Raw genomic sequence first — 21,426 nt, forward strand, 5'->3', positions numbered from 1 at the left:
CACTGCAGCATGAAACAAAGATACCAAAGACAAACTTGTACTCTAATACAAACTGATAGTCTTCATTTCATCAGTCAGATGTTCCAATAGATTTTGGAAGGGAAGAAAAAGTCAACATGTGGCTGCCACTCATTAATGCGTGCAAATAATGCATTCCGCAAGAATGTTCTATTATGTCCAATGTATCCTGAATTTTGTTCACGTATATCTTGAATGGAGAAGACCCGTACTAAAACCTACGAATGTTTAGTTCAAAAATTGGCTTGGTTACAGAGGCAGAGGACAAATTCAATACGCAAACTGTCAGGGAAATGACTTAAGAGTCATAGGGGCGAATCTTACTGTCCCACTCGCCACAAGAATCGGAGCGGGCGAGGGGCAGAGCATGAAAAGGTCCACTGACCTCGGGTGGAATTTTCTTGTTTTGGGGTGAGTGAGACCAGAAAATTCCACACAAAGCATCATAGAGCAATACAGCACAGAAACAGGCCCTTTGGCCCAACTGGTCCATGCTGACCATGGTGCCCTCCCAGCTCATCCCAACTGCCCGTATTTGGTCCATATCCCTCTAATCTTTTCCCATCCATGTACTTATCCAAATTTTTTTTAAATGTTGTAAATTGTGCCTGCCTCAACCACTTTCTCAGGAAGTTCATTCCACATACGTGTGAAAAAGACTTAAAGTATATGCGGATGTAAGAACCTGAGAGAAGTAGACAGCGAGAATTCTTAGGCAACAAAAGAATAAATTTCCCAAGCGAATGAGCATATGTACTTTCCCATTTCTTCAGTTCCATAGTTTTGGTACCTACACAAATGTCCTTTTTCCTCACTGCAATTAAGCTTGATTTTTTTTGTATTTGCCTCACATCAGTGAGAATGGTGATTAAATAATTTAAATCTAGTTACAATGCCCCATTGTGCAAATTAAAAAGTGCAAAGAACATCTTATATTATGCACAGCAGCTCAAATGTTGCTATTTCAGTCCAGTTTCTAATCCATAAGCATAAATTCACATATGGTAAGGTGATAAATTGAGATACTTTGTTCAGCGAAAAGTAATTAGTTCTTTTCCATAGGGATCGATGTTAGGACAGTATTTATGAATGACACAGGAATCATTTTAACCTAATCTGCCTGAGGGGCAACATGAAGCATTGGGTTGGCTCGAGAGGACAAAACTGAAATGATTCTATTGACCATGTATCGACCAATGGTGAGGCTAATTTTAGAGTGAGCGGTTTGTTTTTGGTCATCCACTTCAAAAAAGGACATAGATGCCATAGAAAGAGTTCAAAGAGGGGCTGAGCCTTTTCAAGCCTTCAGGGAAAAGACATAAAAAAAGGTCAAGCAATAAATGTATTGCATTATGAAAAGAATTTAAAACAGAGAAATTATGGAGTGCTTTAAAGTAATGCATCAGCAAGCTATTTAACTCACAATTTTTAAAAATTTATTTGTGGGACATGGGCGTCGCTGCCTGGCCAGCATTTATTGCCCATCCCTAGTTGCCCTGGAGGGCAGTTGAGAGTCAACCACATTGCTGTGGCTCTGGAGTCACACGTAGGCCAGGTCAGATAAGAATGGCAGCTTTCCTTCCCTAAAGGACATTAGTGAACCAAATGGATTTTTTGGACAATGGATTCATGATCAGTAGATTCTTAATTCCAGATTTTTTAAATTGAATTCAGATTCCATCATCTGCCATGGTGGGATTTGAACACAGGTCCCCACAACATTAGCTGAGCTCTGGATTAATAGCCCAGTGATAATACTACTAAGCCATCACCTCCCCATTTAACTTGTGCTTTCTAATCTTGTATCACTGCCCAAGTGCAAAACTAACAAACCTGGAGTCCGATTAAAGATTAGGAAACCTATTCCCCCAGAGGATCTTGGACTTGTGGAAAGGGTCCTCGGGATGGTTTTTTTTATCTTGGTTAGGGAAAGTATGAAGAGGTCTTAGAAATGCTTTTAAAGATAGAAAATAAAAGGGGAAAATGGGGAAGGACACAATGGAATACTTATATCTGGCCCCTGAGTAAAATGGGCATGTTGGGCCAAATGGCTTTCTTGCTCTATGGATTTTGGTTCTTAAAACCTCCAGTTCCTGGGGTGAATTTAAGCAGACATTACTCTAGTTTATGCCCCACTCTTACTGAAGGAGCTTATATCACTACATCAGAATGTAAAAGGAAACATTAAACAATGATGGATAGGGCACTACCAATTGGGGGAAGATATCAGGTTACTGGCTTCCTTCATGGACTTGTAACCCCAATTCACCATTATTATTCAGATCGGGGAATGCCCCTTGGAACACTACTCCAGCAATTTAGTTCTTCTGCATTTCTGGGACTGGAGAGGTGAGCGCTGGGGTCCAAAACCTTTTATAGTGCATTGAGATCAACAGTATTTCGAATAAATTTAGTGCAGACTATTTAAAAACAAATAATCGTGAGGAAAATTGCAGTAAGTGCATATATAGAATACATCACAATTCTGTACAACATTATTAAAGATAACAGTCAGGGAAACACTGTTGCACTTGTAGTCTGATAATTTATATTGTTCAACCTTACTCAACATTTCATGGAACTCATCATGGGCCTCAATGTTCTGTGAATGGACCCTGCTGGAATGCGTTATTTCATATTCAGATGTACTAATGTGGCTAGAGCCTGCTCCAAGAAAATATTTTGCCTCATTAACCAGTAGGCCAGTGCTGTACACATCAGGTTTAGAAACAGTTCCTTTCCTTGTGGCGATTGTCCCTTTAAGGGCAACATAGCAGAGTAAAGGTCACATGGCCCTTAAAGGGACAATCACCACATTATTGCTTTTATTTCTTGTTTAATGTGAAGTTAATTTGTGTTGCATTAAGACTTTGATTGTGGCTTGTGATACTAGTGACATGTAGTACCTTGGTGAACAGTCTTAATTAGTTCAGTATTATTAAGTTCTCACTGAGTTTATTGGAGCTACACTAATGAAAGTAAACAAGATTACAAATATTATTAGCATGGAATGTGAAAATTGCAGAGCTGGGACCCATGACTCACAAGTGAGTAATATCCTGTGCACTAACTCAATATGAAGAGCAAACAATCAATTTCATCTTATTCTTCTAAAGAAATAGCTTAAGTCAACCTTTGGGTTTGAGGTATAACAGTAACTTGATGCTGAAGTGTGATTCCTACATGTAAGATAGATATATACAGAGTGAGTCATTGAGTATGCCACACACCACAGACCAATTAATCTGATTTACATGAGCCAGAATGGTTCATAGCTGTAGATTCACGAGAAGCAGAAACCAATGTTTCAGGTTTGCAGGAATCTGTTTTCAAAGGTAGACTTGGACTGTTTGCTTTGGTTGATTGATGTCCTTATAAATTACTCTTTCTTTGATCTGTTTCTTTGAATGTCTATATATTTACTTCGACAAGGTTAAGAAGTTTGAAGTGAGATATAGCTTTGATTCTATCATGGTTCCGTTTGATTGACACTTTATAAGGACTGGTTTTTTCAAAGATTTCTGAATGGGTGTTTCTTTTAAAGTACATTTCAAGACTTGCTTTATTATTATACGGCTCATTGGTTTTATACTACATACTGGGTTAGTGGGCATGGAGGATTGGGGGGGTGCGTGGAAGAGGCATTACAGGATATGAACAAAGAACAACACAGCACGGGAAACAAGCCCTTCGGCCCAACGAGCCCGCGCTGCCATCCCATTGTCTCAGTGACCTATTCATGATTTTAGTCTACGCCTAATGTGCGAGGATCAGGGAGGTCCAATATAGGGACAATTTGTTACCCAATCAATCTGCCTAAAAGCGCATCTTTGGGATGTGGGAGGAAACCGGAGCACCCGGAGGAAACCCACGCAACCACGGGGAGAACGCGCAAACTCCCACAGACACAGGCCCAAATCCATGTGTCCGCACAGCAACAGAGATAGTCTCTGAGCTGTCATGTTGCCCTCGAGATGGTCCAGTTTAAGCACACTAACGACATGAAGCAATAGGCAACTCCCGAAGCAACATCCAAGAGCAGCCCACCACAACCTGCCGCATGCATGCCCCTTGCTGGTCAACAAGGTGGACTTAAATGCCTGTGGAGACAAAAAATTCATTATTAAACAGGCAAAGACTGTAACATCCCTGAGGCAAAAACGGAATCCCAAGCCTACAATGTTTAGTAAGGCCTGCTATATCCCCCTATATGTAGACCGCTCATGTGGCTGTCTAAGTGACTCTTAAACAACCCTAGCGTGCCCGCTTCCACCACCTTACTCGGCAGTGCATTCCACACCCCCACTACCCTTTGCGTGAAAAACTGCCCTCTAATATTTGTCTTATACCTAGCCCCCCTCACCCTAAGCCCGTGACCCCTCGTTCTATCCATTTCTAATAGCGGAAAAAGCTTACCACCATTTACTCTATCTATCCCCTTCATAATCTTATAAACCTCTATTAGATCCCCCCTCAGCCAACGTCTCTCAAGGGAAAACAGCCCAAGTTCGTTCAATCTTTCCTCGTAAGACAGCCCTTCCATACCAGGCAGCATCCTGGTAAATCTCCTCTGCACTCTCTCCAGGATCTCTACATCCTTCCGGTAGTACGGCGACCAGAACTGGACGCAGTACTCCAAGTGAGGCCTAACCAACGTTCTATACAACTGCAACATCAGACTCCTACTCTTATATTCTATACCCCTTCCTATGAAGGCTAACATACCATACGCTTTCCTCATCACATTCTGCACCTGCACCGACACCTTCAGGGACTTGTGCACTTGCACCCCCAGGTCTCTCTGCGTATCTGTACTCCGGATAGTTCTACCTTTTATCGTATAACTCCCCTCCACATTATATGGAGAATGAAGAGACGGTATGAAGGGGAAGGGCTAGAGGGCCGAACAGCCTTTAAGACACATGGAATAAAGTCCAAGAAAACAACCCATTCTAACCAACCCATTTTGGCACACATCCACCTCTGTGGCCATCTCTGAACTGCCTCCAGGGATGGGGGCCCTACTCCATCCTGCCCCATCTTTCTGGAAAAGAAATATGGCAGATCAGGGGCCCTTTCAAAGGAGATTGATCTGCTGTGTGAGGAAATTTCCTGACTCGAGCTTCCTGTCAAGTTCACCATCGGGTCCACCTTGTCCATATGTGCACAGTTCGACTTTGCAGTCAGATGGAGCCCTAAGTGGTTGTGTCCTGTTGCTAAACTGAATCACTTCGATCATAACATACAGGAGATAAAGTTGAAGAGTTGTGCAAAGATATACAAGAGGGGAGGGATAGCCAAAGCTTACCTGTACTTTTCATACAGGTTTACGTCTGGAAAATTATACCCACTATTTGAACAGCAACAGTATCCCCCTCTCCTATGTTTAACTTATTTATTAATGACGCCACTAGGCTTACATTAACATTGCAATGAAATTATTGTGAAAATCCTGTGATCGCCTGTTCAGGTACACTGAGGGTGAATTTAGCACAGCTAATCCACCAAAACTGCACATCTTTTGGACTGTGGGAGGAAACCAGGGCACCAGGAGGAAACCCATGCAGACATGGGGAGAACATGCAGACTCTGCACAGTGTTCCAAGTTGGGAATCAAACCCGGGTCCCTGGTGCTGCGAGGCAGCAGTGCGAACCACTGTGCTAACCCAGCTCGCCTTTTGTCATGACCTTTGGGTTCAATGCCCAGCTTCTGGGAGGTGATTTGGCAGTGCAGTGGAAACTGAATACTGAATGGGACATGTTCACTTGCCAAAATAATTTATGCAAATGAAACAATTCTGAAGATTGCACTCACTCAGTGCTCCTCACTTCTGGACTTTTGATTTTATTTATTATTGTCACATGTATTAGCATACAGTGAGAAGTCTTGTTTCTTGCAGGGGTACAGGACATAACGGAAAGGATAGAGGGCATGAAATGGCTTTGGCTGATAGAATTAAGGAAAATCCAAAAGCATTTTACTCTTATATTAGGAGCAAGAGAGTGGTTAGAGGGAAAATTGGTCCTCTTAGGGACAAAGGAGGGGAGCTATGCTTCGAGTCTGAGGGAACGGGGGAGATCCTGAATGAATACTTTGCGTCAGTATTCACGAAGGAGAGGGGTTTGGTGTCGTGTAGTGTCTTGGAGGGAGCTGTAGATCAGTTGAAGGAAATATCCATTACGAGGGAGGAAGTGCTAAGGTTTTTAGGTAGCATAAAAACTGATAAAGCTCCGGGGCCTGATGGTATTTATCCCAGGCTGCTTAGGGAGGTAAAAGATGAAATTGCTGGGCCTCTGATGCAAATCTTTGTCTCTTCTTTGGACACAGGTAAGGTCCCAGAAGACTGGAGGGTAGCTAATGTGGTACCGCTGTTTAGAAAGGGTAGTAGGGATAACCCTGGAAATTATAGGCCAGTGAGTTTGACATCGGTGGTAGGAAAATTATTGGAAAAAATTCTTAGGGATAGGATGTATGAGCATTTGGAGCATTGCGATCTGATTAGGGATACGCAACATGGCTTTGCTCGGGGGAGGTCTTGTCTTACGAATCTGGTAGAATTCTTCGAGGAGGTGACAAAAATGGTTGACGATGGGCGAGCCGTTGACATCATCTATATGGATTTTAGTAAGGCATTTGACAAAGTCCCTCATGGTAGGCACATGGGATACAAGGACAGGTAGCTAGGTGGATCAAAAACTGGCTGGCAATAGGAGACAGAGAGTAGTAGTGGAAGGGTCCTTTTCTGGCTGGAGGTCAGTCACCAGTGGTGTGCCGCAGGGCTCAGTACTGGGACCTCTCCTCTTTGTAGTATATATAAACGACTTGGAAGAGGGTGTACATGGTGTGATCAGCAAGTTTGCAGATGACACCAAGATGGCAGGATTGGCAGATACTGAGGAGGACTGTCAGGTGACACAGCAGGATATAGATAGGTTGGTATATTGGGCAGATAGATGGCAGATGGAATTTAATCCTGACAAATGCGAGGTGATGCATTTTGGAAGGAATAATGCAGAGAGGAGTTACGTGATAAAAGGTAGACCGATTTAAGAGTATAGAAATAGAGGGACCTGGGAGTGCAGGTGCACAAGTCTCTGAAGGTGTCAACACAAGTAGAGAAGGTTGTGAAGAAAGCTTATGGAATGCTAGCCTTTATAGGAAGGGGTGAAGAGTATAAGAGCTGCCGTCTAATGCTTCAGTTGTACAGAATGTTGGTTAGACCGCATTTGGAGTACTGCGTCCAGTTCTGGTCACCTTACTACCGGAAGGACGTGAAGACCCTGGAGAGGGTGCAGAGGAGGTTTACCAGGATGTTGCCTGGCATTGAAGGACTGAGTTACGAGGAAAGGTTGGAGAAACTGGGGCTCTTCTCCTTAGAAAGACGGAGATTAAGGGGGGGATATGATAGAGGTGTATAAAATAATGAAGGGAATAGATAGAGTCAACAGTGGTAGGCTTTTCCCTAGATTGGGGACAATTACGAGAGGTCATGATCTAAGGGTGAGGGGGGAGAAGTATAATTCGGATACAAGAGGAAGGTTTTTCGTGCCGAGGGTCGTGGGGCTATGGAACGTGCTACCGAGTAGGGTGGTGGAGGCAGGCACGTTGGACTTGTTTAAGGTTTACTTAGATAGACACATGAGCGAAACAAGGATGGAGGGTTATAGTAGAGGGTATTAAATAGGGTCAGAGCCTTGGGACGACACCGGAAATGTAGTATTACATGCTAACGTTTTGTCTTTTTATTCCACAGGTGTCGGTCCACCTCGTTGTCAAACGAGGGGCATGCACACGGTGGGTCGTGCGTGGGCTGCTCCTGGAGGTTCCGGGAGTGGCCTAGTACTTTGTGTCGTTGTGTATGCTTAATCCTGGACCAGCAGACGGGCACCGCAACAGCTCAGTGACTATCACTGCTAGCTGTGCAGATACATGGATTTGGGCCTGTCTGTGGGAGTTTGCGCATTCTCCCTGTGGTTGCGTGGGTTTCCTCCGGGTGCTCCGGTTTCCTCCCACACCCCAAAGATGTGCTCTTAGGCTGATTGGCGTAACAAATTGACACTATTCTCCCCTGAATCTGGCTACATTAGGGGTTCCATTCACATACACACAGGGCAGGGTAGGTGTAGGAAGATGCGGCGGTACGGGCTCGTTGGGCCGAAGGGCCTGTTTCCCGTGCTGGGTTGTTCTTTGTAAAGAGGAAGATGAAAATGCATGTTGCAGATTTTCTGGAATCTTTGGTTCCAGGCATACTTTGTACAACATCTTGATTCTACAAGACCTTCACTTAGAGTAGAATCATAGAACACCTACAGTGCAGGAGGAGGCCATTCGGCCCATCATGACGTTTCAACAGAGCATCCTACCCAGGCCCTATCCCCATAACCCCACCTATTTATCCTGTTAATCCCCCTAACCCACACATCTTGGGACATCTAGGTCAATCTAGTATGGCTAACCTGCACATCTTTGGAGTGTGGGAGGAAAGCGGAGCATCTCAATGAGGGGAGATCTCATTGAGACGTATAAGATGATGAATGGGATGGATAGGATAGAGGTGGAGAGACTCTTCCCGCTCAGAAAGGACAGTAGGACTAGGGGGCACAGCCTCAAGATAAAGGGGGGGCAGTTTAGAATGGAGTTGAGGAGGAATTTCTTCACTCAAAGGGTGGTGAATCTCTGGAATTCTCTGCCCGTTGAAGTGGTGGAGGCTGCCTCGCTAAATATTTTTAAGACGCGGGTTGATAGGTTTTTGATAAGCGAGGGGATTAAGGGTTATGGGGAGAGGGTGGGAATGTGGAACTGAGCCACGACAGATCAGCCATGATCTTATTGAATGGCGGGGCAGGCTCGAAGGGCTGGATGGCCTACTCCTGGCTCCTATTTCTTATGTTCTTATGTTCTTATTATTCTGTGGAGGAAACCCATGCAGACACAGGGACAGACAGTCACCCAAGGCTGGAATCGAACCTGGTCTCCCACTGGCGCTATGAGGCAACAGTGCTAACTGCTGTGCCACCATGCTAATCGACAATCTATTTCAACTGTTTTGAAATGAACAATTATTTTCGCTGTGCTTTGCACTTAATATCATTTAAACTTTCCTGGTTTCCTGTTTTCCAGACAAGGTGGCTTCAGCTCTTGTGAATGATCATAAATTAATCTAGAAAAATATTCATATCGCTTCAACTCACCAATATATTTTGTGAAGCCAGCCATCAGAAACAGAGATACATCATAGTTAAGCACTCGCGATAAACTTCATTTCCTTCCCATTCATTACATTACCTAATGTTCTAAAATAGCATTTTATAATCCAGATAATGAAATGACCTGATAGCTAAAAAGCCTAAGTACTGAGAAGGGCCAGTGCAATGTCCTCATATCCTACTTCCTCTGGTGACCCTTACATACCTCTGCTATTGATTAAACTTGTCCTTTTCCTACAGAAAGTGCTTAATTTGAACAGTTATACAGGAAGTGGTTTATCTGAACAACTTTATGCTGATTGAGGAAACTTTTCTATTTTATTGCCAGATGTTCTGAAGCATTTCTCCAAATCACTGATAATGGCGGACAAATTGCATCCCAAAAATGTAACAAATTGCAGATAATGCTAAAGGTGCTTTAATGGGAACCATGCACAAAAATCAACAGAAATGAAGGCAATATTTGCTACGAAGCCAAATGGGATTACAGAGGTAACCCCCGCACCTGATCAAAGGACCTTCACTCCTTGTGAATAGGTCACCTGAGGTAGGCAGGAAGCGGAGCTACAATTAGAGAAAGTAAAATGAAAGCTCTGAAAATCCCCCAATAGCTCAGTGGTCTTTCTGCTCGAAGGAAGAAAAAACACCTCACCCACACCATTGGGGAAACTTCCAGTCTGAACAATTTGAAACTGTCACATTACACATTGTCACCTGAGGTAAAGTTTCCTCTGTTAAATTTCAGCCTGCTGTGGTTTAAACATGATAGAATCGTGAGTGTTAACGTCTAGCCAAGTGTTGGCAATCATCCCAAGTATAGTTTGTGTTTGCCTAGTGACTTTAAAGGATCGTACAAACTTGAATGCAAGGTTCAACTCAGCCCTCTGAGAACTCACTAAATAACATCAACTTAGCCAATGACCAGGCAGCAACTTGCAGACATGTTTCATGTTTCCATTTGGAAAGAAATTTTAGTAAGACACAAACACTTATTGTAGTAGTCACATACAGTGAGTTACTAGTCTAGGGTGGGATTTCACAGCCTTCTTTGGGAGAGACCAGAAAGTCCCACCCAAGGTCAATGGAAATTTCTGTTATTGGACCCTCATCCACTCCAGTGGCGGGCAAGGTGGTAGAGTTCCAGCCATTAAATTGAGTGAGATATTTCAATGAGGTGGTACCTGCTGTCATAGACTACTTTGTAAATCGAATGGGTAAAGATAAAAACGCTCATAATGCCTGCCATTGCTCGTAGTCACTGTTAAATTGAACTTGGAACTCCGGCTGAAGAATAAACTACAGACATACATCAAATGATGTACAGTCAAGGGGTGTGCAGGTTAGCTGGACTGGCCATGCTAAATTGCCCCTTAGTATCAGGAGTAGCTAGCTAGGTAAATGCATGGGATAATGGGGAAAGGGCCCAAGTGGCATTGTGGTTGGTGCACACTTTCTGCACCGTACGATTCTAAGTGATCATCTACAACACTGAAAATAATCTTTAACATCACGAAAACAGTAGGATTGGATGGACCCAAGGGCCTCCTGCTGTGCCCTATGACTCTATGATTTAACTAATTACAAGTGGGAGCAGACTATATCAAATGATTGTCTGCAATGTAATAATAATTGAACAAGCAATTTCAATGGAGGGTTTTACAATGACTGATGGAGGAAATGCTTTGCATTGTCACATTGATGGAGACAGGAAGATTTCTAAGTTAGCGTTAAGCATAATGGGGCTGCTTCTCATCTTTTTCAGGCAGCAGCACAAACTCATCATTCATCTTTGTTTTTCATTGAGCAGTTTACTTTCTGAGCAACCAATGAGGCTGTAATTAATAAAGCAAACAATGCCATCATTTTGAGTGCAGCAGAATAGAACAGCCATAAGATGGCAAGGTAACTTCAGGGTCTATTCCAGGAAATTTCAGTTTGCAAACAACTTCACAAGTGAGACACATGCCCACCAGGATACAGCAGGTAGCACAGAAAAACCTTTGTTCTTCATTTACTGCATGTGTTAGTGAGGGACCTGTACTTCACCTTGACTGACAAACTAAACTAAGTGAGAGCATCATCATCTTTGATGCAGGTAGGGGACACTGCCTTGCTAAGTCAATCAAGTCTGCAATGATGAAAGAGGCAGACGACCCTAGCCAGAAGGTAATGGCTCTGAAGGTGAATACCAGCTAGGTCCAAGATACATCCACTCTCCTGAGACATCTAGCCATCACTCCAGGAAAGATTGATCCCTTACTGAATATCAATCCATAGCTAGCAATGAAACCTAGTCACAAAAATGCTCTGGTTTACAATAGAAATGCTTGGCACAGCACTGAACTCAACCTTTAGCAAGGTGAAGGAGCTTGAAGATGGTGATCCTGATTGCACTGCAGAGAAATAAAGCACCTGCTTGTTTCATGGTTCCCTTGTTCCCAATTTCAAACTTGCTACCAGAGCTAACCAGGCACAAGTCAGGCATCTTGCCATAAGGAGAAGAAATGCATTTCCCAATCATAGTGCAATCAACAACTCACTTGAAAGGACTATTACTGTGGCTGTTGAATGGAAAATCTAGGAAAACCTATCGACAACATATGGAAGATTTGCCTCTCCTACACACTTGCTGATTGGACATTTCTTGGAAAGTTATACTTGAGTGGAAGTAAAATAGCAACAAATTAGAACTGAAGAGATAGAAAACATAAGAGCCAGAAAACTCCAGTGAGAATCGATGAAGGATTTCTGAACTGGGCAAGAGAGCTAACAAAGACAAAAACGTGAACCAACCAAAACCTACTTAAAGAATATTCTCAGTGACAGGCCTTTCTAAGTCCAAAATAAGGTTTGATTCACTATGAGATATATAATTTTGCCCATTGAATTGTCTTTTGTACCTTGTCCAAACTTAGCGCAACACCTTTCTAACATGTATTCAACTGGTTAGCAATATAGCCAAACATTCTGTTTGTTTGGTCATGCACAAAGAGGTTTGCATAATAAACAGAAAAATTGAAGTGTTGCTTACACTGCCATCGAGGCTACACAGACTTAGTGAATCTTCATCTCTCTTTCTCTGCTTCCGTTTCTTCTGTTAAAAAGAGAACAAATGAGGTCAGTCAGACAACGTAAAATAAATAAAAGAACAAATACCAATTGAAATATTGCCTTTCATGGCCTCCTATCTGAAAATGCTACAGCTTTTAATGTGTACTATTACAAAATAGGAAAATGCAGCAGCAAATCTGTGCAAAGTCCTACAAACAGCAATGAGATAAATGACCAGATAATCACAAGAGATAAATGATAGGCAGGGAATGGAAAGAATTATCTTCAGCTGTGAAGACAGGTAGGATCTTCAAAAGACAGCACCTTCAATATTTGCTTAGTACAGGCCACAAGCTTCATCAGGTAAGTGGGAGTTGTGTTCACAAACAGGGCACATACAGGCACAAACTCAATTTACAAAATAATGGTTGGAATGCGCGTCTTTACAGGTAATCAAGTTTTAAAGGTACACATTGTCTGTACCTTTAAGATTTGATTACCTGTAATGACTCACGTTCCAGCCATTATTTTCTAAACTGAGTTTGTGTCTTTATACGCCCTGTTTGTGAACACAACTCCCACTTAGCTGATGAAGGAGCAGCGCTGTGAAAGCTAGTGGCTTCCGCTACCAAATAAACCTGTTGGACATTAACATTAATACCAGGACATTAACCTGGTATTGTGAGACTTCTTACCCCAGTCCAACACTGGCATTTCCACATCAGGTATAGATAACACATGATACCTTACAGGGCTTGCAAATTGGTCAGTTAAATGGCATTTGAATTTTAATAGAGATAAATGAGAGATGATGTATTTTGGTAGGAAAAGTGGAAACATTACTTACACTTTGGGAAATGAGAAACTGAATGAAGTACGAGAGCAATGTGATCTAGGAATATTGGTAAACAAATGATTGAAAACTGCATCACAAGTCAGCAAAGCACTTAAAAATATGATCAAAGCACTGGAATTTATTTCTCGGGGTATATCATTCAAAAGCAGCGAAATTAGGTTAAACCTGTCTAGAACTTCAGCCAGGCCACACTTACAGTAGAACAAAGAACAGTACAGCACATGAACAGGCCCTTCAGCCCACCAAATCTGCGCCGATCATGTTGCCCTACATAGACCAGCCGCCTGTATCCTTCTATACCCCGCCTCTTCATTTGCCTAGCCACATAAGAAACTGCGCTGTACTGTGCACTGTTTCTGCTCCCATACTATATAAAATACATAGAAGCTGATGAAATATATAATTCTATGCAAGTTTAATATATTTGGGATCAAAATAAACAGGTTTTCCTGTGATGAAAATAACACATTTGATACAACTGTCCGTGGAATAATAATGAAAACCGTAATTTCCACTTTTTTTCCTGGATTTTGTCTTTATTTTCCTTTGGCATGTGTCAATGTACTTTTCCCATATTTCAGCTTTATGAATGTGGCTATGTTCCCATTTAGACTTTCCTAATCAAAACATGAACCTGTTTTTGTGGCAACAAGTTTCTTTTCTCGTTTATAAATCTGAGATAGAAAAACAGCACCGTACAACACTCTCCTTCCATCCCTTAAATAAGCCAGAAACACTCTCTCATTAAATTGTTCACACAGCTCAGATTGCAATCTCCACTTGCTGCAACGCATTCCAACAGAGTTGCGGAGAGGATCAATGATGACCTCAGGGTGGGGGAGGAGGGGTCTTAGTGAGTCATTCTTTTCACTGAAAATCTATCAGTGGCCTGAATTTTCAAACCCTTCTGCATTCTGGGAATACAGGTCATATCCACAGGGTCATCTTTCCAAGGTGGCTTTAATCGTAAATTCCTTGAATGGGGAACCCATACTAAAGTTTGGAAAGTGAAGTTACAGAGCAATCATACCAATGAACATGATAAGCATAGAATCTCTATAGTACAGGAGGAGACCATTCGGCCCATTGGATCTGCACCAACCACATCCCACTCTGACCCTTTATCCGTAACCCCACACATTTACTTTGCAAATCCCCCTAACACAGAAAGAAGTCTCACAACACCAGGTTAAAGTCCAACCAGTTTATTTGATAGTAAACCCACAAGCTTTCGGAAACACTGTTCCTTTTGTCAGGTGTGTGGAAAGTTCAATCCTCCTAACACCATGGTCAATCAACATAATCTGCATATCTTTGGACTGTGGGAGCACCCGGAGGAAACCTATGCAGAAATGGGGAGAATGTGCAAATTCCACACAGGCAGTGACCCGAGGCCGGAATTGAACCTGGGTCTCTGGCATTGAGGCAGCAGTGCTAACTACTATGCCACCTTGCTGCCCTTTCGTTTTCACACATCAGATAATAACCTCTTACAATATAAATGTGTGGCTCCTACTCCATTTGCAATTACTTTTTGCCAAAGCGAGATCAGCTGGTTGTTTTTGTCTCGAGTTCAAAGACTATCAGTCGCATGTTTAATTAAGTGGAAATGTTCTGAGGGAAACTGTTCAGAGGAGCCCATCCCTAAGCAACCATGAGGATCCACCAGGTGATTTGGATAACATGCATCACTGGACTGAAAAGGAAGACAGCAATTGGGAATGGGTGTTGCTGATAACGTGCAGGTTAAAACAAGTACAAATAAAAGGACTGGCGCCTCCAAAAGCGGTGTTCAGTTCACAAAATTGTCAACAATTGTCAAACACGCACTTGAGAATACTAATAAATTAATCAAAACATAAAAGACATTTTGGTGGAAAATTTGCTCACCCAACAGGAAACAGGCAGGTAGGAAAGAACAGTGGCCATGCGAATTGTTTTATTTTCTGCCTGTTGCCACGCCATTTTGGACAAAAACATATCAGTAATGAGAAATATGAAGAGTGCTCCACATTAATATATGAGCTACAGACTTTTTTGCAACATCATGTCCTGTTGGGAGAGATGAGCTCCTGACCCCATATCCTCTCCATCACAAAGATCTTCCACCTCCAGCTCCATAACATCAGCTTCCTTTGCCCTACCCTCAGCACTGCCAAAACACTCAACTGTGCCTTTGTTCCCTTGAGACTGGTTATTATGAGGCTCTTAAGGTTGGCTTCTCAACTACCACACTCCATGAACAGTAATTCATCCTTTGTCGCTCCTAACCCACCCTAAGTTTCAGACAGCTATCATCCCTGTGCTCACCAACCACACTGGCCAACAATTTGATATTAAAATTTTCATCCTTGTTCAAATGAATCAGCAGCCTCACCTCTCTCTAATCTGTAACCTCATCTACACCTACAATCCTTCAAAAACCTCCAATTCTGCCCTCCATTCATTCCCAATTTCCTTTGTATGTCCAACATTGGATTCATAATTCAGTCAGGAACCAAGATGAGCACAAAAGTCTCAGGGAGAACTGAGAAAGGAAGAAAGGGGGATGCAGGTGATTTGTGAGGAGATCCAAAAATCTTTTATAAATATAGAAATAATAAAAAGATGGAAGGAACGGTGTGGTCAATTAGTGGCCAAGAAGGGGACCTTCTCATCAAGGCTGAGAGCCTGGCTGAGATACTAAATGATTGCTTTGCTTCTATCTTCACTGAAGAAGTGGATGCCTCCAATGTGAGTGTAAAGCGGGAATTTGTTTTATTCATTCATGGGACACTGGCTGGCCAGCATTTGGGCATCCCTAGTTGCCCGAGGGCAGTTAATAGTCAACCACATCACTGTTGCTCTGGAGATACATGTAGGCCAGACCAGGTATGGATGGCAGATTTCCTTCCCTAAACAACATTAGTGAACCAGATGGGGTTTTCCGACAATTGACAATGGTTTCATTGTCGTCAGTAGATTCTTAATTCCGGACTTCTTTTTAAACTGAATTCAAATTCCACCATCTGCTATGGCAGGATTTGAACTCGGGCCCCCAGAACATCTAGCAATAATATCAATAGGCCATTGCCTCCCCCTGGCAGTAAATAAATTGAAAGGATAAAAATAGACAAAAAGGGAGATTTTGAAAATGTTGGCAGTACTCAAAAAAAAAGTCACCAGGTCTGGATGGGATGCATTAAAGGTACTAAGGTAAAGAAGAGTAGAAATTGTAGAGGCACTGGCCACAATCCTTAATTTCACCCTTACATGTGGAGTTGGTTCCAGAGCCCAGGATGAATGTAAATACTGGTGAAACTCAGCAACTACTGGCCCATTATCATAAGTTTTGAAAAGTTTTAAAAAATATTCATCTAGAATACAATGAATTGGCACCTGGAAAACATGGAATCATAAATGAAAGGCAGCACATATTTATTCAAGGTAAGTTGTGTTTGACTAACTTCAAATACATTCTGTTGTGAAGTAATGGAAAGAGTAGATGAGAGTAATGCGTTTGATGTTGTGTATGTGCATTTTCCAAAGCAAGAATGTTGTGCTAAACCTGCATGAGACACTAATTAGGCCCCAGATGAAGTTTCTGGAAATTCTCTGGCACCAAGCTTTATGAGAGGGTGCAGAAGATTGTCTAGATTTGTACAAGGGACGAAAGATTTTGGCTACGTGGAGAGATTGGAAAAACTGGACTGTTCCCCTAAAAACAAGGAATGTGAAGAGGAGAGTTGATAGAGGGTCCAACATCATAAAGGATTTTAATCGAATTAATAAGGAGATATTGTTTCCATTGGCAGGAGGATTGGTGACCAAAGGGCACAGCTTTAAGGCAATTGGCAAAAGCAGCAGGGACAACATGAATAATTTTACTTCTAACACAGAGTTGTGATGATCTGGAGTTACTGAAATACAGCAGTCTACGTACGTGCAACAAAACTGCAGCAGGCGACGGTGCAGAGGGACCTCGGGGTCCTTGTGCATGAGTCGCAAAAACCCAGCTTGCAGGTGCAGCAGGTGGTCAGGAAGGCGAATGGGATGCTGGCCTTCATAGCGAAGGGGATTGAATATAAAAGTAGGGAGGTCTTGCTGCAGCTGTACAGGGCATTGGTGAGGCCGCAGCTGGAGTACTGTGTGCAGTTTTGGGCGCTGCACCTGCGCAAAGATATTTTGGCCTTGGAGGGAGTGCAGAGGAGGTTTACTCGGCTGATACCAGAGTTGAGGGGGTTGAGCTATGAGGAGAGGCTGAATAAACTAGGCTTGTACTCGTTAGAGTTTAGAAGAATGAGGGGAGATCTCATTGAGACGTATAAGATGATGAATGGGATGGATAGGATAGAGGTGGAGAGACTCTTCCCGCTCAAAAAAGACAGTAGGACTAGGGGGCACAGCCTCAAGATAAAGGGGGGGCGGTTTAGAACGGAATTGAGGAGGAACTTCTTCACTCAAAGGGTGGTGAATCTCTAGAATTCTCTGCCCGTTGAAGTGGTGGAGGCTGCCTCGCTAAATATTTTTAAGACGCGGGTTGATGGGTTTTTGATAAGAGAGGGGATTAAGGGTTATGGGGAGAGGGCGGGAAAGTGGAACTGAGCCACGACAGATCAGCCATGATCTTATTGAATGGCGGGGCAGGCTCGAAGGGCTAGATGGCCTACTCCTGCTCCTATTTCTTATGTTCTTATGTTCTAAATACTTGAACGAGAAAACGCTTTGGGAAACGAGGAAAGAGCAAGGACGTGGGGCTAATTAAATAGCTCTTTCGAAGAGCTGGCAGTGACAGAGGGTCGTAGAATCTCTATTGTGCAGAAGGAGACCATTTGACCCACTGAGTCTGCACTGACTCTCCAAAGATCATCCCACCCCCTGATTCATCCCATTGATCATGGCTAATCCACCTAACCTACATACTAGGGACAATTTAGGATAGCTAATGGGGGAGGTGATAGCCTAGTGCTATTATCGTGAGACTATTAATCCAGGAACTCAGCTAATGTTCTGGAGCCTGCATTCTAATCCTGCCATGGCAGATGGTGGAATTTGAATTAAATTTAAAAAAAAATTCTGGATTAACAATCTACTGATGACCATGAAACCATTGTTGATTGTTGGAAAACCCCATCTGGTTCACTGATGTCCTTTAGGGAAGGAAATCTGCTATCCTTACCCGGTCTGGCCAACCCGTGACTCCAAAGCAAAAGCAATGTGGTTATCTCTCAACTGCTCTCCAAGGGCAACTTTTTTTTTATTCATTCATGGGATATGGGTGTCACTGGCCAGCATTTATTGCTCATCCTTTGTTGCCCTTGGGGGGCAGTTGAGAGTCAACACATTGCTGTGGAGTCACACGTAGACCAGACCAAATAAGGAGACAGATTTCTTTCCCAAAAGAACATTAATAAACCAGATGAGTTTTTCCGATTCTTAATTCCAGATTTTTTTAAATTGAACTCACCATCATGGCGGGATTCAAACCCAGGTCCCCAGAACATTAGCTGAGTTTCTGGATTAATAATCTAGCAATAATACCACTAGGCCATTGCCTAGGGATGGGCAATAACTGTTTGGCCCTTGTCCCATGAATGGATGCATGCTGGCTAAATGTCATGCTTTGACACATGCCCACTTAAAACCGCATCAAGTCTGGGCAAACCCATTTCATGTCAGCTCCCTACAATGTGGCCCATTAGTCTACAATGGATTCAAATCCAAAAGCCACAGGTAAGAGATCAGAATGCTAATTAGCTGCATCATAGAGGCTTTCTGTGAGCACATTATGGATTGACATTGGAGTTTGTAATCCAGGTTACACGCTGGAGGCAGCAAACTCCTGTTGCAATTTTGATTCTGAAGTCCGATAACCTATATAATCTACAATTTGCCAGAATCAAAAGCTGCTGGTCTGGAATGTGACTGCTTGCAATGTGGCAGCTGAATGATGAACTTATGGTGCTCTGGTGGATTGGGTTCAACAACTGAAATTGTATTTTACATATCTTTCCATCTAGTCATTGATTGTATTTCTCACTAATTAGATAAAAGATACCTAATGGGATAAAATTCATGCAAACGTCAAACAATATTGTCTTGTTTGTGTCTTGTCATCCTTTTACTCAATGATTAAATCAATGTTAAATCAATGAAACCGAGTTGCTTAAGAGAACCACTTTGGGCTGGATTTTACATTGATTTGCCCACCTGGAAGTTGGCGGCATTCAGAATTCCAGAAGTTCACTGCGCGAGCACATGCTCTAATGCATTAACTACTGCCAATAAGCAGAAGAGAGGGTGACAGGCCGTGATCCTGCTGAATGGGGCCCAGAAGGCGCGAGCTAGGCCCTCAAATTCACTGTCCTGACCCAGAACCGAGGCAGGTCAGACTTTTAACGGGCCCCTGGTCAGCAAGTCTGGTGAACCCCGAAAGGACAGGAAATGTCAACCAGTGACGATTATATTCCTTTGTGCTGTTTGAAGATAAGTTCATGTTAATGATTGCTCTTGTCTGTCCGCAGCCTCTCAGTGAGCCAGAGTGGAATATTTCAGAAGCAGACATTGAGGATGGATGTATTTTTCTTCCTGACGTCTGCCTCATTGAAGCAAAGAGAGAGAGAGCGGCTCCAGAAGGAGCGGGTGCCAGCTTCACAGAAGAGGCACTTGGTGCACCTCTCTACACAGCGGAGTCTCGAGCTGATTGTTTCATCCCAAGACGTGGCATAAGAGGGACGACCATACCCTGGCATGAGGGGGAGGCAACCACGGGCCGGCATGAGGTGCCCGGGAGGAGGTGGCCGAGCATGTTTCGAGTGTGGACAATGTCAGGCAGAGCTGGAGTCAGTGCCGGAAGAGATTCATTGACCTCGAGGTTGGCATGGTGAGTCTGGCATCAATCTGTGCAAGATTTTTCCAGTCTGAGGCAGCTTTAAAAAGCGAAGACCGTAGGTGTACCAGATACCCAGCTCATCCACAGTGGCATGCTAACACAGACACCCTGCTTTCTTCAATTAGGCCAGGGACCATTCTAACTGGTTATGAATCAGGGAATCTGTGCAAGCTGTAAAGCAGGGGAATAAAATCAGAGAAAGTTGACAGAAGTCAGCCAGTCTGCTGTCAAGTGTGGAGATGGAAACATTGGGAGTCTTTTACAGAGATGACCAATTGCTACAAATTCTGAAGAGGAGTTGTATCCCCTCGAAAGTTTCACTCAGCCTCTCTCTGCACAGGTGACACCAGACCTGATGGATGCTGCTAGCATTTCCTGCTGTTAATTCTTTTTCATTCTGGATGGTGTTTGTTTGTTGTGATGACATTCACCTGACTGAGAACAGGCATTAGCCAGCCACGCTCTCATCTGATCATGTTGCTCTGACATGAGAGTTCTTGGCAGTGTTAATGCCAACTCCAGGCCTAATGTTTACAGGGCGAATGAGCTAAGAACACCAAGTAACCCTTCCACATTGGTGGCAGGGTCGAGATTGTCACTATACAAGAGGAACAAGTGCTGTCCTTGATAGACACATGTGGAGCAAGAAGCATAGGCAGTGGTAAGACTGAAGGGTGGCTTGGTTCTGGTCAGATGAGTGAAGTATCATACTGGGCCACTAGGTTTGAAGGTTTGTTAATGAAATGCAGTATTTGGTGCTAGGATTGCACACTCAAAACCCTTGACAACCATCATCATCAAGGGTACAAGTCTTCGTTCATGGGATCATACCTTGCACTGAGTTAACTAATGCACGTCTGGCCGGGTGGAAGCGAATCTGAGTTAAGGTTTAGATGCAAACTTTTAGTAACCTGTCTAACCGATGACCCCCTGCCCTGGATTAATTCTATTCCTTTCAGGAGAAGCCTCTTCAGCACTGCCTCCATTGGAGAATGTTGAAGCAGCTCCATCCTTCTCTGAGGAGTGACCCTTGGAGGGTGCACCATCACACTCTCTCTGGGCATTCAGCACCATCATAGATACTGGGGCTTTGGCAGGGATCAGCACATTGGACAGGGGACTGTGAGGGCACTTCACAGTCGCAGGTGCAACTGCCAGAGAATGCTGGAATAGGCCTTGGGCAGTCGGAGGAGTTACTGTTTAAAAATCTGCCCCAAGAAGTTCGGCCTTTTGGCTAAGGTCAAGTGTCAGATCAAGCCCAAGATGACGGGGGGTCAATGCCTTTTCTTGTCAGCTTGGATCTTGTTTGTATCTCTTGTGAGGACCATGAATTGATTCAGTTGGAATTTGAATTTGGTGTTTGGAACAAACAAGGAATGGGTTTGGGTTTGCCTGGTCCACTATGAACATTGGCTTTGTCGCT

At 43.3% G+C, this 21,426-nt stretch overlaps 1 protein-coding gene across 3 annotated transcripts in view; it reads right to left on the reverse strand.

Moving 5' to 3' along the window:
• arhgef3 (Rho guanine nucleotide exchange factor (GEF) 3) overlaps nt 1-21,426 on the reverse strand; it is a 307,012-nt gene that overhangs the window by 122,518 nt on the left and 163,068 nt on the right. For all 3 annotated transcript variants that reach the window (XM_080182718.1, XM_080182739.1, XM_080182725.1), the window contains one exon: nt 12,257-12,319. In XM_080182718.1, coding sequence (XP_080038844.1) covers nt 12,257-12,319 — 63 coding nt within the window. The remainder of the gene's footprint in view (nt 1-12,256; nt 12,320-21,426) is intronic.

The sequence above is a fragment of the Carcharhinus amblyrhynchos genome, chromosome 3 (genome assembly GCF_965287045.1).
Source record: "Carcharhinus amblyrhynchos chromosome 3, sCarAmb.v2.hapA, whole genome shotgun sequence".
NCBI lineage: Eukaryota > Metazoa > Chordata > Chondrichthyes > Carcharhiniformes > Carcharhinidae > Carcharhinus > Carcharhinus amblyrhynchos.